The sequence below is a fragment of the Berghia stephanieae genome, chromosome 7, assembly GCF_034508935.2.
Source record: "Berghia stephanieae isolate SIO BIC M18660-M18661 chromosome 7, UCSD_Bste_1.3, whole genome shotgun sequence".
In the NCBI taxonomy this organism is placed as follows: Eukaryota; Metazoa; Mollusca; class Gastropoda; order Nudibranchia; family Aeolidiidae; genus Berghia; species Berghia stephanieae.
In genome coordinates this window covers 48,932,915-48,952,914 of record NC_088366.1, presented here as the reverse complement: position 1 = coordinate 48,952,914, position 20,000 = coordinate 48,932,915, and the positions used below count along the sequence as shown (strand labels likewise).

Sequence of the window (20,000 nt, the reverse complement as noted above, 5' to 3'; positions counted from 1 at the left end):
TAAATAGGATTTAATAGTCTGATGTCACGTCCGCCCAGCCAGCAACCAGCAGCTTGGTTCTAAACAAAGAAAATCAGTTCTTTTTATTATTTATGCTGGCTAGAATTTTTTCACATGTCATGTGATCACTATGTATAAAAGTCAAAACATGATCAGATTTTATAATGTTTTTCTCTTCTGGTACACTTTTATGCTGGTCGGAGAAGTAGTTCATAGGGGCGCCCGTCATTGTTAGGATAGTTTAGAACCAGTTACAAAGCTACTATGCGTCATTACGAGGGAAGTGACATGACATCACGACTGTTGAACCCTATTGTGATGGCAATTTGAAAGACGAGTTTTCTGGCTAAATTTTTCATACATGGGTTTTTAGAGTAAGGCATTTAACTGTTTATTGTGCGGCTATGTGGTCTAGTGGTATGACACTCGCTTTCGGATCGGAAGGTCCTGGGTTCGAGCCTCGCGCTCGGTGTATAGTTGAGTGCTTGGAAAAGGCACACACATTCTCTCACCGTACTCAGGTGTAAAATGAGTATCTGGCCGTTAACAGCGTTGTTTTTGTCCGAAAAATTGTAATATCGCCTAACAGGCGTTATGTCCCGTCCTACATGTTAAATGTTGCTGTTGACCAGGGACCCTTTGTAAAGCGCTTTGAGCACATTTAGTGGATATTGCGCTATATAAAGCTCAATTATAAGGAAATACTGTTAATTCCCTAATTAAAAACAAACAAACAAACTTGGCCTCGTTGTAACGGAAGACATATTGATGTAGTTCGTTGACCTCAGTCCGTCCAGGAAATTGATAGACGTCCATTATCTCCAAGTTCATGGCGAAACATTGAGAGCTCAAATATATTACTCTCTCTCTCTCTCTCTCTCTCTCTCTCTCTCTCTCTCTCTCTCTCTCTCTCTCTATCTATCTATCTATCTATCTATCTATCTCTATCTCTCTGTCTCTCTACCATTCCTCTATAACCTTCTCCCCATCACCTCATCATCACCATCACCATCATCATCATCATCATCATCATCATCATCATCATCATCATCATCATCATCAGCAGCAGCAGCAGCAGCAGCAGCAGCGGCATCACCATCGTCATCATCAATCATTATTAAGCTAATGCTACTAATAATGATAATAATGATTATGATAATAATAATAATAATAATAATAATCATAATAATAATAATAATAATAATAGTAATAATAATAATAATAATAATAATAATAATAATAATAATAATAATAATAATAATAATACCTTCCAGGTCACAGTGCAATGCCTTAACCACTGGGCCACTTCACTTATAAAAGAGCACAGTTAAAATTGTGAAAAGATAAACGATATAGTTATAACTATATCATAGTCAAGGTTAGAACCTCCACGTTTGAAAAAGAAAATGAAAATGATTGATGAATAATTCTACAAATACTCATGGCGTTAAAAGGCGCGAAAATCTTAAATTTGTTCACATTGAGAAGAATTGTAAATAACAATAACAATGACGACAGTGGACAGAATTATTAATAACAGCAAATGATAAAAATAAATAACGAGTGACGAAAACTGACAAAGAGTGAGAACTCAGCACCAAGCAATACTGAACAATTCTGAGTCACACCAGAACACCTTACTTTCAATAGATAGTATGCGCTTGACTAAGAAGCTCACAACATTGCCATAACGGACCAACACACTAAACTCTGTGTGACCTTGAACTTTTATAGTCTGGACAATAAAGTTTAGTGAGAATTACTCATAAACGCGGATGGCAAAAAACAATAACAAAGACCAGAGTGACGTCATCTTCATTCTATCTATAGATAGTATGCAGATGACGTCACTCATGCCTTTGTTATTGTTTTTGCCATCCGCGATTGTGAGTTGTTCTCACTAAACTGTATTAACCAGACTAATAAAAGTTCATGGTTACACAGAGTTTGTGTGTTGGTCCGTTATACTTCCGGATGGCAATGTTGTGAACTCCTTGGCCAAGCGCATTCTATCTATAGGAACGATCTATATTCAAGTTTTGTTTCTTCCAACCTCGTCATCAATCACATGATGTTTTTCCGTACAACGATTGGACATTTCTCAATAAATGTAAACACGCTGCTTTGTTTATAAAAGTTGTAAACATTCCCATGAGTCATGCTGAGTAAAATGACCAATCGTGACGTTGGATATTTCTCAAATTCTGAATACTTTTCACAATGTGGTCATTTTGAGCACACTTTGCAATGTGACCAATGACCTCGAGCACATGGAAAGGTAATATAGATAGTTCGAAGATGACGTCACTCATGTCTTTGTTATTGTTTTTTGCCATCCGCGTTTATGAGTAATGCTCACTGAACTGTATTAACCCGACTATAAACGTTCATGTATACACACAGTTTTGTGTGTTGATCCGTTATACTTCCGGATGGCAATGTTATGAGCTTCTTAGCCAAGCGCATACTATCTATAGATAGTATGCGCTTGGATATAGATAGTATGCGCTTGGCTAAGAAGCTCATAACATTGCTATCCGGAAGTATAACGGACCAACACACAAAACTGTGTGTATCCATGAACGTTTATAGTCGGGTTAATACAGTTCAGTGAGCCTTACTCATAAACGCGATGGCAAAAAACAATAACAAAGACCTAAGTGACGTCATCTTCGAACTATCTATAGATCATCCCCATTAATACCTTACATTTGATAACAAGATCCACGTTCTATTATTTTCAACATCTCTTTCTTTATCTAAAAAAAAATATAACATTGTTTATTTCGTTTTTCTCTTCAGAGCATAAAATACTCACAAAGACAACCACACTGATCTGCACAGCAACCCCCGTTTTGGATTTTAGTCGTAGTTGTCACCTCAAGCGTCCTTGACACCAACCGTCTCAAAATGGCGGAGGCTGCTGGGGGCAAAGGTCAGGGGCGGGTATTGGCCGGTTGCAACTTTGTGGCCCAAGACCAGATATGGTGAGTGTCAATCCCCTCCTGAAAACTCTCCCAGTAATTACATTCGTCTGGCCTTCACAACAATGGAGCTCATTCCAATGTATGGATGTGTCACAAAGTGCGCACGTAAACCGTATGCTTATGTAGCGCAGTTTGCAACCTTGTTTATGTGTGCTATATTCAAGCTACGACACCGATCAATAACCAAACACAATACGTTGATAAAGGTTTTGAAGCTAAATGAAGATATATTTTATTACAATATAACAAAGATATTATGAGATATGAAGATGAAATGATAGATGTAATAAGTATGAAATCAAATGGATGGATGACAAATTGATGGAGATGGTGTGATGATGAATATGATATGAAAGCGATATGAAAATATATAATTAAATCAATTAATTATCAATACTTTACCAAACCGCTACCACATCAGACAATCTCACAGATAGGTTGCAACCATCACAGTCATACAGGCAACTAATAATTAACTAACTAACTAAACACAATCCAGACGTGTAGAAGAAAGCCAAAAGAGTGTCCTTGATATTCAACAAAAACTGTAAGGTTGTTCTAATATTGTTAATTTGTCTCTTCTTGAAATTGTTCTGATTTCACAGTATTCATAAACAGATCAATTGTTTCTCAATGTTCTGATATTAAAATAAGCAAATGGTTCTTCACAGGTAACTTATAAAACAGGCAAATGTTCAGTTTCTATTAGGGTCAAGCTATGAGTGTATAGCCTAAAGTTGGCTTGTTAAAGCCCAGCCTCCAACGGCTCATTCACTTTAAAGAAAGAAAATGATTTTGTTATAATATGATAATCATACGAATATAACTCTATCTATATTCGAACTCACTCAATATGTTTACTTTAAATGAGTAAATATTATTTTACTTTAACAAATCAATTTATTAATGTTGATTAATATTGCTTTACTTTGTAGATATGAAATAATAATGCTTTATAGCAAGAAAAGCTTATTTTCTTTACAACAAGAATATATTACACAATTAATTTCATTATCTGATTAATTAATTGAGAATCAAAATTTAAAGTGATATTATGATATTGATATCAAAACACAATCATAATTGTAATCACAACATATTATTCAAAATCTCACCAGAGCCGAACAGATTATTGAAATCACAAATTAAGTCTACACAAGACTTTAATCAAACTCTATACAAGAGTTATAACACAACTTGATTCAGCTCAAACTTTGAGCACCACAAAGTCTACACAAGACTTAAATCACACTCTACACAAGAGTTAACACAAAACGTGTTTCAGCTCGAACTTTGAGCACTACAAAGTCTACACAAGACTTTAATCCAACTCTACACAAGAGTTAAACAAATGAGCCTAAAAGACTCCGCTGTGGTTATCGCTTAGAGACTATGAGCCTAAAAGACTCCGCTGTCTGGTCTCTTTTGAGACAATGAGCCTAAAAGACTCCGCTGAGTGGTCTGAAGAAACTGCTCAAAACTCTGGCATTTATAGGCAAAAATCAAGCAAACGAAGCAAAATTCTACCCACACAACCGGATGTTAGTCATATCCGTAAACATCTGAAATTCCTTAAAACTCCCCAGATTCCATAATCATGGACAACAACAACCCATCCTGATACCGGACATCCTCATATCAAGGATAAATAAATTCGTCAGCCCCATAGTTACGAGATATCAATCAAGCCATACCATAACAAAGTCACTCCCGTAGAATACAGGGATCCTACTTTGCTTATAAGTTTACGGAGAAAACAAGATTGATGCCTTTCTCACAATAACACCCACACTACGTAGTTTAATTCAAACTTCCGGGCCATAGGTGCATGATCTGATACGACCTGTATCAACAAAAGAAGGGTTGTTCCGGAGGGATTCAATAACAACCACAACTAATACTACGACGACGTACATCCTGTCGTAAACTGACGCCTACACGGAAGCATTTCGTTACATATCTCCCCCCTAAGACTAAATTTGGTACAACATTTAGTTAGATCATCGAAATGCCTCAAGATCACATCGATCTCGACAATTATTTGGGCTCATGGTTGTCCCTTCCTTCAACAGACAACATCGGCATCACACATCCACACTTCAACTCCACCTTGCCGTGTGTCATGCATTTCGGTGGTTCATGATCCTTGTTTTCGTCAAAACATGGAAGTCGAGGACTCTTAACAGTGGGAGCATGAGTAAATGATCGAATGTCACTTGTCATACTGTCGTTGTTGGAGGAAGCCTGACACTCCGACTTTAACCTAAGCAGTTCAAGCTCTTTCTCCATCAGAGCTTCTTGTCTTTGAGCTCGTGCTCTGCTTATCTCCTCCTCTTCTTTGGCACGTTCTCTCTCCTTCTCTTTTCTCTCTTCATCTTCTTGTAACTGGGCTGTCACCCAAGCACGGAGATCTTCACCCCTTAACTCCAATTTTTCTCCAAGTTTAATTAATCTTTCCACATCCATCTCTAAGACAATTAATCGAACCAATTCAAATTCAAATAAACAACTTCAATATGTTTATCAACACTGTTGCCGTAAATGTTACTTTCACGTAGAATAAAGTGGTATTACAAGTAACCTTATTAACGATATGCGGTCAATATAGATCCCAAAACAGATTCAAAACAGGCAATTAATACCGATTCCTACACGGAATTCAACATTGATCTATATATAGACTCAATATATAAAATCAAAACAAATTTACTCCAGGTCCTAACACAGAACCAACGCTTCACCCAGATTCCTACACAGAACTCAAAACATCGACTTAATATAGACGCATATTAGAGTCAAACAACTGATTTAATACAGGTCCTCACACGGAACCACGCTTCACCAGATTCCCCACGGAATCAACAAAAAGCTTCACCCAGATTCCCCACACGGAATCAACAAAATAGCTTCACCCAGATTCCCCACACGGAATCATAAAAATATCTTCACCCAGATTCTTTCTCAGAATCAACAAAATAACTTCACCCAGATTCTTTCTCAGAATCAACAAAATATCTTCACCCAGATTCTTTCTTAGAATCAACAAAATATCTTCACCCAGATTCTCTCTTAGAATCAACAAAATATCTTCACCCAGATTCTCTCTTAGAATCAACAAAATATCTTCACCCAGATTCTTCTTAGAATCAACAAAATGTCTTCACCCAGATTCTCTCTCAGAATCAACAAAATATCTTCACCCAGATTCTTTCTTAGAATCAACAAAATGTCTTCACCCAGATTCTCTCTCAGAATCAACAAAATATCTTCACCCAGATTCTCTCTCAGAATCAACAAAATATCTTCACCCAGATTCTTTCTTAGAATCAACAAAATATCTTCACCCAGATTCTTACACAGAATCAACAAAATGTCTTCACCCAGATTCTTCCTTAGAATCAACAAAATATCTTCACCCAGATTCTCTCTTAGAATCAACAAAACATCCTCACCCAGATTCTTTCTTAGAATCAACAAAATATCTTCACCCAGATTCTTTCTTAGAATCAATAAAATATCTTCACCCAGATTCTCTCTCAGAATCAACAAAATATCTTCACCCAGATTCTTTCTTAGAATCAACAAAATGTCTTCACCCAGATTCTCTCTCAGAATCAACAAAATATCTTCACCCAGATTCTTTCTTAGAATCAACAAAATGTCTTCACCCAGATTCTCTCTCAGAATCAACAAAATATCTTCACCCAGATTCTCTCTCAGAATCAACAAAATATCTTCACCCAGATTCTTTCTTAGAATCAACAAAATATCTTCACCCAGATTCTTACACAGAATCAACAAAATGTCTTCACCCAGATTCTTCCTTAGAATCAACAAAATATCTTCACCCAGATTCTCTCTTAGAATCAACAAAACATCCTCACCCAGATTCTTTCTTAGAATCAACAAAATATCTTCACCCAGATTCTTTCTTAGAATCAATAAAATATCTTCACCCAGATTCTCTCTTAGAATCAACAAAATATCTTCACCCAGATTCTTACACAGAATCAACAAAATATCTTCACCCAGATTCTTACACAGAATCAATACCTTGACTTACTATAGTATGTGCATAGAAAGTCAGAACAAATGATTTAATACAGATCCTCACACGGGACCAACACAATCTTCACCCAGAATCAAATTACCCCAGCAACCACCTTCGTTCCATACAACAGGGAGAGGGGGGACAATGGAGGCTTTACAGCGCGAGTACCGCTTTCGCGCTAAGTCAGTGATCCGTATCACTATGACAGATGACTGACAACGTATAACCGAACAAGTGAAAATTACCAGAATAACTTGCATTACACCTTGCGTATAATGACAGTCTTATAACCATTAAATGGATACCAATTTGCTTTAAGCTCAAAGATAGTATCTATCTCAAGTTTGAAACAACTCCCTAACCTGTCTCAACAATTGTTTGGTCGCGATGTCTCTTGAATGCACAACAATAAGAATCCCACTTCTGACACCAAATTATGTCACAAAGTGCGCACGTAAACCGTATGCTTATGTAGCGCAGTTTGCAACCTTGTTTATGTGTGCTATATTCAAGCTACGACACCGATCAATAACCAAACACAATACGTTGATAAAGGTTTTGAAGCTAAATGAAGATATATTTTATTACAATATAACAAAGATATTATGAGATATGAAGATGAAATGATAGATGTACATAAGTATGAAATCAAATGGATGGATGACAAATTGATGGAGATGGTGTGATGATGAATATGATATGAAAGCGATATGAAAATATATAATTAAATCAATTAATTATCAATACTTTACCAAACCGCTACCACATCAGACAATCTCACAGATAGGTTGCAACCATCACAGTCATACAGGCAACTAATAATTAACTAACTAACTAAACACAATCCAGACGTGTAGAAGAAAGCCAAAAGAGTGTCCTTGATATTCAACAAAAACTGTAAGGTTGTTCTAATATTGTTAATTTGTCTCTTCTTGAAATTGTTCTGATTTCACAGTATTCATAAACAGATCAATTGTTTCTCAATGTTCTGATATTAAAATAAGCAAATGGTTCTTCACAGGTAACTTATAAAACAGGCAAATGTTCAGTTTCTATTAGGGTCAAGCTATGAGTGTATAGCCTAAAGTTGGCTTGTTAAAGCCCAGCCTCCAACGGCTCATTCACTTTAAAGAAAGAAAATGATTTTGTTATAATATGATAATCATACGAATATAACTCTATCTATATTCGAACTCACTCAATATGTTTACTTTAAATGAGTAAATATTATTTTACTTTAACAAATCAATTTATTAATGTTGATTAATATTGCTTTACTTTGTAGATATGAAATAATAATGCTTTATAGCAAGAAAAGCTTATTTTCTTTACAACAAGAATATATTACACAATTAATTTCATTATCTGATTAATTAATTGAGAATCAAAATTTAAAGTGATATTATGATATTGATATCAAAACACAATCATAATTGTAATCACAACATATTATTCAAAATCTCACCAGAGCCGAACAGATTATTGAAATCACAAATTAAGTCTACACAAGACTTTAATCAAACTCTATACAAGAGTTATAACACAACTTGATTCAGCTCAAACTTTGAGCACCACAAAGTCTACACAAGACTTAAATCACACTCTACACAAGAGTTAACACAAAACGTGTTTCAGCTCGAACTTTGAGCACTACAAAGTCTACACAAGACTTTAATCCAACTCTACACAAGAGTTAAACAAATGAGCCTAAAAGACTCCGCTGTGGTTATCGCTTAGAGACTATGAGCCTAAAAGACTCCGCTGTCTGGTCTCTTTTGAGACAATGAGCCTAAAAGACTCCGCTGAGTGGTCTGAAGAAACTGCTCAAAACTCTGGCATTTATAGGCAAAAATCAAGCAAACGAAGCAAAATTCTACCCACACAACCGGATGTTAGTCATATCCGTAAACATCTGAAATTCCTTAAAACTCCCCCAGATTCCATAATCATGGACAACAACAACCCATCCTGATACCGGACATCCTCATATCAAGGATAAATAAATTCGTCAGCCCCATAGTTACGAGATATCAATCAAGCCATACCATAACAAAGTCACTCCCGTAGAATACAGGGATCCTACTTTGCTTATAAGTTTACGGAGAAAACAAGATTGATGCCTTTCTCACAATAACACCCACACTACGTAGTTTAATTCAAACTTCCGGGCCATAGGTGCATGATCTGATACGACCTGTATCAACAAAAGAAGGGTTGTTCCGGAGGGATTCAATAACAACAACAACTAATACTACGACGACGTACATCCTGTCGTAAACTGAAGCCTACACGGAAGCATTTCGTTACAGGATGACTCCTTTCTATCTTCTTTTTGTTTACATTGACAACGAGCATCCAAATTGCTTAGCAACCAACTCCTTAATATACTTTGATTGCAATGTCTCCTGGCTGGTTATGCGCGTCTGTTTCTCAAAATGAACTGAAAATATTTTAAAGGCTATTTAAAATTAATTAATACACTTGAATTTTATAGAAACCCTATTATAAAACCATGAAGGAAAAAATAAAGTGATAATAGATACGCATCGACATGCACTTGTTTGCATATCTGATAGCACAATTGGCTTCAACAGTCGTGACGTCACTTCCCTCGTAATGACGCATCGTAACTTAGTAACTGGTTCAAAACTATCGGAACAATGACTTGTTTGCATGTCTGATAGCACAATTGGCTTCAACAGTCGTGACGTCACTTCCCTTGTAATGACGCATCGTAACTTAGTAACTGGTTCTAAACTATCGGAACAATGGCGGACACCCTTATGAAATACTCCTCCAACGAACATAAAAGTGTATCCAGAGGAGAAAAACATAAATCTGATCATAGTTTGACTTTTATACATTCTGATCACATGACATGTGAAAAAGTTCGAGCCAGCATGAAGAATAAAAAGTACCGATTTTCTTTGTTTAGAACCAAACTCCTCGTTGCTGGGCGGACGTGACATCAGACTATTAAATCCTATTAATTATGGGCTCGTTGTTGTTACGGTAATCTTTAAAAAAAGACGCAAAATGTTGTCCATTACAACGATGTTAAACAAGGCCCATAATTGCGTCCGGATGTCAGACCTGCATATTTGTAGACGTCGATACGTTTAGATAAATGAAATATTTGTAAGACTTGGTTAAAATTGTATTTTGAAAATAATGCATATTATTCAAAAAAAAAAGTTGAATCTTTGTTTTGACAGGCCATTCGTATTATAATATTATATGTGACCCTTCGCCTCAAAATGGTATTAAGTCGGGTTGGTTAAGATGTTGAAAATTGAAGTTATAGCCAGAAATATCAGACTTGTGTTGAGTTTATATTATTTATTGGGGAGAATGACAACCATATTTTAAGGTGCTAATGCCAACAATTTATATTTTTGACCAGTTTAACATTATCTTTGGCTTTTAAGCATCTGGTTCGTTCCGACATAATACCGTTTTGAGACGATGGGTCACGTTTATTCTACCCCTCTCCCTAAATAGTCACGCGTAATGATATCAAGTGACATCAGACTATCAAACGTTGAATTACACTAAAATATGATTTTTGAAAAAATAAGTAGGCCTATCATTCACATATTTTTGAAAATGTCTTTTATTCAGAGATGATGAAATCGAAATGGCCGATAATAGCGTTGTCTCTGTCCGAAAAAAAATAATTGTAATATCGCCTAACAGGCGTCATGTTTCGTCCTACATGTTAAGTGTTGCTTGTAATGACCCCTTGTAAAGCGTTGGTTCAGAATCATCCCGAGATCAAAACCCATTTGAGGAGGCAGATCAACTATTATGTGCCAGCGAGTGCCATGCTCCTTGATCATCACTTAAGATGCGTTATGTCTCGTACAACCCATCGCCATCACCATCTCTACCACCACCACCGCCACCACCATCACTACCTCTGTTAGGCGATATTACAATTTTTTCGGACAAAGACAACGCTGTTAACGGCCAGGTACTCATTTTACACCTGAGTACGGTGAGAGAATGTGAGTAAAGAGCCTTTTCCAAGGACTCAACTATGCGCCGAGCGCGAGGCTCGAACCCAGGACCTTTCGATCCGAAAGCGAGTGTCATACCACTAGACCACATAGCCGCACAGACCACATAGCCGCACATAGCCATATTTAAGGAAAGATAAACTTCAAATTTGTATCAGTTGTAAATATAATATTATCCACAATTCTCAGATATATTGATAAAGGCTAGCACTATTCAGTATCTGATACTGAATAGTGGTTTTGCACTATTCAGTATCTGATACTGAATAGTGCTTTTGTACTATTCAGTATCTGATACTGAATAGTGCTTTTGTACTATTCAGTATCTGATACTGAATAGTGGTTTTGCACTATTCAGTATCTGACACTGAATAGTGGTTTTTGTACGGTGTTTTTTTTTTCCGAAACCTGACAAAGTTATGGGAAAGAGGACAGCTTTGGGAGTGAATCTGGGACTCAGAAAAGTGTACACCAGTGGGGAGTGAACCTGGGACTGGGTTTCGGCGGGTTTCGTAATAAAAAGCAATTACTTTTTACGAAACGCGACGACACCCGGCAATATCCGACAAAGTTATGGGAGGTAGGCAGCAGCGTGTGTGTGTGTGTGTGTGTGTGTGTGTAGGGGGGGGGGGGAGGGGATGAACCTGAGATTCAGGGAAGTGTACACCAGTGGGGAGTGAACCTGGGGCTCTGGGGTTTGTAAAAAAGCAATAAAAAATGTGGGGGGGGGGGATTACTTTTTTTACGATACCCGACAATATGCGCAAAGCGTGGGGAGTGAACCTGAGACTCAGTGAAGTATACACCAGTGGGGAGTGAACCTGAGACTACGGTTTTCGGCGGGCTTCAGCTAGTTTCATATAAAAGCAATTACTTTTTTACGAAACCCGACTAATCCTGGCAATATCCGAGAAAGTTATGGGTAGTAGGCAACAGTGGGGAGTGAACCTGAGATTCGTGGAAGTAAACACCAGTGAGGAGTGAACCTGGGACTGGGTTTCGGCGGGTTTTGTAAAAAAAAGCAATTACTTTTTGTTTACAAAATGCGCCAAATCCCAACAAAATGGGGCAAAGTTATGGAAAGTAGGCAAATAATGGGGAGTGAACCTGAGACTAAGGGAAGTGTACACCAGTGGGGAGTGAACCTGAGACTCTATTTTCAGCGGGTTTCAGCGAGTTTCATATAAAAGCAATTACTCTTTTACGAAACCCGACGAAACCTGGCAATATCTGAGAAAGTTATGGGAAGTAGACAACAGTGGGGAGTGAACCTGAGATTCATGGAAGTGTACACCAGTGGGGAGTGAACCTGAGACTCTGGTTTTCGGCGGGTTTCAACGAGTTTCACATAAAAGCAATTACTTTATTATGAGACCCGGCAATATCCGACAAAGTTGTGAGAAGTAGGCAACAGTGGGGAGTGAACCTGAGACTCAGGGAAGTGTACACCAGTGGGGAGTGAACCTGAGACTATGGTTTTTGGTGGATTTCAGCGAGTTTCACATAAAAGCAATTACTTTTTTTACGAAATCCGGCAATATCCGACAAAGTTGTGAGAAGTAGGCAACAGTGGGGAGTGAACCTGAGACTCAGGAAGTGTACACCAGTGGGGAGTGAACCTGAGACTATGGTTTTTGGCAGGTTTCAGCGAGTTTCACATAAAAGCAATTACTTTTTTACGAAGCCCGGCAATATTCGACAGTTATGGGAAGTAGACAACAGTGGGGAGTTAACTTGAGATTCAAGGAAGTGTACACCAGTAGGGAGTGAACCTGAGACTCTGGTTTTCGGCGGGTTTCAGCGAGTTTCATATAAAAGCAATTACTTTTTTACGAAACCCGACAAAACAAGGCAATATCCGACAAACTTATTGAAGCAGGCAACAGTGGGGGGGGGGGGGGGGGGGGGGGGTGATCCTGAGATTCAGGGAAGTGTACACTTGTGGGGAGTGAACCTGGGACTCTGGATTTTGTAAAAAAGCAATACCAAGGGGGAGGGGGAATTACTTATTTACGAAACCCGCCAAAACCCGACAAAGTTATGGGAAGCAGGCAGCAGTGGGGAGTGAATCTGGGATTTGGACACTGATGAGGATTGAACCTGGGACTGCGAGAGGCTGATTCCAGTGGACAGTGAGCTCAGAATGTACTTTTATTTCGAAACCTACCGAAATTTTCAAAAGTTATGGGAAGTGGGCACCATTGGGCAATGAACCGGGACTCTGGGAAGTGCACACCGGTTGGGAGTGAACCTGGGACTGTGAGAAGAGGATATCAGTGGAAATGAACCTGGGACTAGGGAAGATGGATACCAGTGGGAAATGAAGCCGGACTATGGGAGATGGGTACCAGACGAGAATGAAGCAATTACTTTTTTACGAAATCCGCCAAAACCCGCCAAAAAACCATAGACTTAGGTTTACTCCCCAATAGTGTACACTTCCCTGAATCTCCGGTTCACTCCCCCACTGTTGCCTACTTTCTTTCCATAACTTTGTTGGATATTGTCGGGTTTCGTAAAAAAGTAATTGCTTTTTTTTTACGAAACCCAGCCCAGGTTCACCCCCCAACAGTGTACACTTCCCTGAGTCCCAGGTTCACTCCCCACTGCTGCCTACTTCCCATAACTTTGTCGGGTATCGGCGTGTTTTGGCAGGTTTCGTAAAAAAAACAAACACCCCTAACAATACCACGTGTATTCAGTAAATAGATGTCAACTGTAGTCTAATATTCAGTATCTATTTAAATTAATTATTATTATTATTATTATTATTATTATTATTATTATTATTATTTATTATTATTATTATTATTATTATTATTATTATTATTATTATTATTATTATTATTATTATTATTATTATTATTATCACGTAAATTTTAATATAGTACGGCAATTAATTCACGGAAGTACATCGCTCAATTAAAAAATGCAGAAAGTCTGCCCACATATTTATAATGAATCCGGTTTGCCTTAGATGACAAAACAAACAAACAAACAAACAACAAGAACAACAAGAACAACAACAACAACAACAACAAATGAGACAAACAGAAAAAAAAACAAGATTTTAAAAAATAATGAACAATAGAAGAGCACAATAATGAAAAACAAGACAGAAGGAATTAAAAAAAATAATGGGGAAAAAAAAAAAAAAAGTTACCCCTACCGGGATTTGAACTCTCGAACCTTAAAACTCAAACAGCTTATATCCACCAAGCCATGGTGTCACTGAACCCTTAGTGACATTTAATCATGTCTATTTAGACATTTAAAAATGGATTTGAATGCCACTCTTATTTTGATATTTTGAACTATGTTAATTGCATAAAAGCAGAAATTTAAAAAAAATTACGATCAAAATATTTTTGAATCGGGCTGTCAGTGCATGTGTTCAATCTGGAAGTAGGTCAGTAGTTTATTTCCATTCAACCGAGATTGTCGCACTTTTCACTCTCTCTACAAAAAAGAGTTCCTTATGGATACTGAATAGTGGCAAAGCACTATTCAGTATCTGATACTGAATAACCACTTCCTTGATAAAAATCTTAAATTTAATGGATTTCATTCCTCGTGTCTCCATATCTCTCTAACGCACGTTCTCTTTGTTGCTACAATTTTACCATTGGGATTTTTGCTGCCATTTTCTTTGTGTGTGTGTGTGTGTGTGTGTGTGTGTGTGTGTGTGTGTGTGTGTGCGCGCGCGCGCGCGTCTTGTTCGTCTCCTGAAGAAGGCCAAGGGCCGAAACCTTGTTTATTTTGTGATGTGTCCTCCTGAGTCTCCTTTACTCACTTAATGTTTTCTACCTATCGAAAATTTGCAACATATTTGAATGCTATTTAGAAGGGGGAAAAAAGGGGGGGGGGATAGAGAGAGAGAGAGAGAGAGAGAGAGAGAGAGAGAGGGGGGGGGGGGGGGGGGGGAGAGGGGGAGAGGGAGAGAGAGAGAGAGATAAAAATAGAAAGAAAGAAAGAAAAAGAGAGATTGAGAGAGGGGGTGGGAAGAGAAAGCTAAAGATAGAAAGAGAGAGAGAGAGAGAGAGAGAGAGAGAGAGAGAGAGAGAGAGAGAGAGAGAGAGAGAGAGAGAGAGAGAGGAGAGAGAGAGAGAACTCGGTCAATTATACCCATTGGTAGATGTCAGACATCAACAACACAAACAATTCGAACGTCGCAATGTTCAGGCGTCTGCAGCTCACCCAAGGGAAAACCCCAACCATGAGTCTCGTGTCGATTCAATACAATTACCCCCCATCAAACATTCGTACTAAGTAGATCAAAACTGACTGAAATTTACGCTGTTCTGTCTCACATTGACTAAACAGAATATTATATTGAGACCACCCTTCTATAAACAGTATTAATTCGGGTTGACTTTAGCTGCTCAATATCTTCTTCTTCTTCTTCTTCTTCTTTCTCCTTCTTCTTCTCTTCTTCTTCTTCTTCTTCTTCTTCTTCTTCTTCTTTTCTTCTTCTTCTCCTCCTCCTCCTCCTCCTCCTCCTCCTCCTCCTCCTCCTCCTCCTCTCTCTTCTTCTTCTTCTTCTTCTTCTTCTTCTTCTTCTTCTCTTCTTCTTCTTCTTCTTCTTCTTCTTCTTCTTTTCTTGCGGCTATGTGGTCTAGTGGTATGACACTCGCTTTCAGATCGGAAGGTCCTGGGTGCGTGCCTCGATCGGCGCATAGTTGAGTACTTGGAAAAGGCTCTTTACTCACATTCTCTCAACGACCTCAGGTGTAAAATGAGCATAGTTGAGTACTTGGAAAAGGCCTCTTTACTCACATTTTCTCAACGAACTCAGGTGTAAACTGAGCACCTGGCCGATAATAGCGTTGTCTCTGTCCGAAAAAAAAATAATTGTAATATCGCCTAACAGGCGTCATGTTCCGTCCTACATGTTAAGTGTTGCTTGTAATGACCCCTTGTAAAGCGTTGGTTCAGAATCATCCCGAGATCAAAACCGATTTGAGGAGGTAGATCAAATATTATGTGCTAGCTTGTGTTATGCTCCTTGAACACGATTATGTGGTCTAGTGGTATGGCACTCGACTTTGGATCGGAAGGTCCTGTGTTCGAGTTTCGCTCTGATTGGCGCATAGTGCAGTCCTTGGAAAAGACTCTTTACTCACATTCTCTCATCGTACTCAGGTGTTAACAGCGTTGTCTCTGTCGGAAAAATAATGTAATATCACTTAATATGCGTTATGTCTCGTACAACCTATCGCCATCACCATCTCTACCAACCACCACCGCCACCATCACCATCACTACTCTCTACCACCACCAGCATCACTACCTCTACCACCACCACCATCGCTACCTCTACCACCACCACCACCACCACCACCACCATCACTACCTCTACCACCACCAGCATCACTACCTCTACCACCACCACACATCACTACCTCTACCACCACCACCACCACCACCATCATCATCTCTACCACCACCACCACCACCATTACCACATCTACCACCATCACCAACACAATCACCACTCTACCACCCACCACCACCCCACCAACACTATCACCACCTCTACCACCACCACCATCACCACCTCTACAACCACCACCATCACCACCTCTACAACCACCATCACCAATACCATCACCACCTCTACCACACCACCACCACCATCACCACCACCAACACCATCACCACCTCTACCACCACCACCATCATCAGCACACACCACCACCACCATCAACACCACCACCATCACCACCACCAACACCATCACCACCTCTACCACCACCACCATCATCAGCAACACCACCTCTACCACCATCACCACCTCTACAACCACCATCACCACCTTTACCACCACCATCATCACCACTTCATCATCACCTCTACCTCCACACCACCACACCATCACCACTATCACACCTCTACCACCACCACCATCACCACCACCTCTACCACCACCACCATCACCACCATCACCACCTCTACCACCACCACCATCACCACCACCTCTACCACCACCACCATCACCACCATCACCACCTCTATCACCACCTTCATCAACACCACCTCTACCACCACCACCACCACCACCACCATCGCCACCGTCATCACCTCTACCACCACCACCATCGCCACCACAACTACGACAACAGATCCATGTCCTTCCAGACAGATCCTTACATATTTTGCCATTAACCAGTTCACTCCCTTAATCTGGAAAAACACGTATTTAAAAATTTGGCCAGAAAACTCGTCAAATATCGATCGATTCTAACGACCCTCATCTTGGCAAAGACTCTTAAACCTGAGACTTAAGGAAGACTCGCGACGTCCCAGGTTTGAGAGTTTTTACCAAGATGAGGGTCATTTGAATGAATCGATATTCGAAGGACGGGTTTTCTGGCCAAATTTTCAAATACGAGTTTTTCCAGAGTTGGCAGTTAACTTGTTAAGCATCAGTCTGTCTATTCTATCCACTGACCCAGCCAGAGTTCTCAAAAGCCAGGGGAAAAGTAACCTGCCGTACTATGAAAAAAACTGCATTTCACACATTTTTGGCCAGAAAACTAGAAACCCCGTCCTGCAAACATCGTTCTATCATCATTCCAAAACACTCTCAAACCAGGGACGAATAACTATCAAACCTTGAAGGAAGTCCCAGGTTTGAGATTTGTATTTTTGGAAAGATGAGGGCCATATTTTAATGATTGATAAATCGAAGGACGAGTTTTCTGGCCAAATTTTTCAAAATGTAATTTTTCAGAGTTCTTGAGTAGTGTCAACGACCCAATCCAGTCCCATGTGACCTGATGATAATAATAATGACCCGAGACCGTCCCTGTCTTTTCCGACGAAATACATTCCTTTCTCTTTTTGGCCAGAAATATTTCACAATAAATATCAATTGTTTAACACGACCTAGTCCCCTAAAACATGTCAAAAGCACTCGAACCCAAGACTTCTCAAACCTGAGACATTTTGACTAGCTCGGGGTTGATCTTAATCAATAAAAAAAATTGGAGTAATCAGTTTATCGGCCAATTATTTTTTTTTTCAAAATCTGTTTTGTGATATTTAGTTTGGCAGCCTTTTTCTACATCCATTCTCTTCCAGAGTGGGTTCGTCTTCTTCTCAGTTTTTTTTTTTTCTTCCTTTCTTTCTTTCTTCCTTTCTTCCTTTTTCTATTTTACCTTTTTGGATATGCGTTGCCTTTTTGTTGTTATTATTATTATATTTCAGCGATGATATCAGATGTTATTTATGTCATATTATCTTCAGCAGAACCGGTCAAACCAACTTCCGGTTGTAGAAGGAGGCCACCTGCCTACGGCCATTTTATCGCCGACCAATAGTAGATGATTTTTCTTTAAAAAGAGGTCTTTGTTTTTTTGTTTTCTTTTGTGGTTTTCTTTTTGTTTTGCTTTGTTTTGTTTTGTTTGTTATCTTTTGTTGCTTTTTTTTTCTTCGATAGTTTTGTTTATTTATTTTTATTTTTTTTTTTTTAGGTTTTTTTGGGGGGGTTTTGTTTAACAGTGTGTGTCGGTTTTTATTTCTGATATAATATACTTCAAGACGACCATTTTTCAAGTTCTTAAGGGGAGGAGAAGAGAGAGAGTGAGAGAGAGAGAGAGAGAGAGAGAGAGAGAGAGAGAGAGAGAGAGGGGAGGCTGTGAAGTTTATTACGTTTCCGTAATTCGGATAATATAAACCCATAGTTCTGCCGTATACTGGATAAACACATATTTAAAAATTTGGCCAGAAAACTCGTCCTTCATCAAATATCGATCGATTTAAATGACTCTGATCTTGGCGCCGAAGTCCCGGGTTTGAGTGTTTTTTTTTGCCAAGATGAGAATCATTTAAATCGATCGGTATTTGAAGGACGAGTTTTCTGTCCACATTTTTAAATATGGGTTTTTCCAGAGTACGTGAGAGTGGTCTTTAACCACAGAGAAGGTAGCTTTAACTATTCATGCCCTCTGAACGGAGTCGTCTTGTTAATTGTTTTTTCTCCTTCTCTTCTTCTCTTATTTGTCATTCTGTAAAGAAACCAGGGACGTGGCTATATTGGTTGATTTGGTGCCTGGCACCGCATCCATCTTTTAAAAATGGATTACAGCATTTAAAAAAAAAGTAAAACTGGGAAATGGTATATACCGCCTCTTACTTATTTGAGTAACTTTTCTCTGTATATTTTTTTTCTTTCTTTTGTATTTACAAATATAGCATGTTTTAAGTCATTTTCTTCTGATTCCGGCACCACCTTATACTGTAAACATGCCACGCCACTGAAAAGAAACCATTTTCCACCAGCCAGATTGTAAGTATTGGTGTCCATAAGATCCATCAGACCAGCTGAGGCGGAGTTTACCCTGGTCTCTAATCCTAATTGAGCTTTATATAGTGCAATATCCACCAAATGTGCTCAAAGCGCTATACAAGGGGTCCCTGGTAAGGCGATATTACAATTTTTCGGACAAAGACACTGCTGTTAACGGCCAGGTACTCATTTTACACCTGAGTACGGCGAGAGAATGTCCTTTTCCAAGGACTCAACTATGCGCCGAGCGCGAGGCTCGAACCGAGGACCTTCCGATCCGAAAGCGAGTGTCATACCACTAGACCACATAACCACATAGTCTCTGTTGCGCTAAATTAGCATTTACGAAAACTGCTGTACTCTGGAAAAAGCTATATTTAAAAAAAATTGTGCGAAGTCCCGGGTTTGAGAGTTTTTGCCAAGATGAGGGTCATTTTAATCGATCGATATTTGAAGGACGAGTTTTCTGGCCAGAGTTTTTTTTTTTCCGGAGTACTGCAGAACAGCTAGATATCCTGTAGATAGAGGTATTTGAATTTCCCTTATGGGACTTTGTCAAATAAAACAAATGCCTGCATGTCAGTTTGTCACTGACCCTCTTTGTAACAGGTCCAGTATGTCATAGGCCAAGATTGTCACAGGCCGAAATTGAC

The 20,000-nt window shown here is 38.9% G+C and overlaps 1 protein-coding gene across 5 annotated transcripts in view; it reads left to right on the top strand.

Annotated features, from left to right (window-relative positions):
• The window catches only part of LOC144977424 (ciliary microtubule inner protein 1-like), a 202,878-nt gene that overhangs the window by 101,273 nt on the left and 81,605 nt on the right, over positions 1-20,000 (top strand). For all 5 annotated transcript variants that reach the window (XM_078922624.1, XM_078922623.1, XM_078922627.1 and 2 more), the window contains exon 3: positions 2,803-2,987. In XM_078922624.1, the coding sequence (XP_078778750.1) occupies positions 2,911-2,987 (77 nt within the window). In that variant the 5' untranslated portion in view covers positions 2,803-2,910. The remainder of the gene's footprint in view (positions 1-2,802; positions 2,988-20,000) is intronic.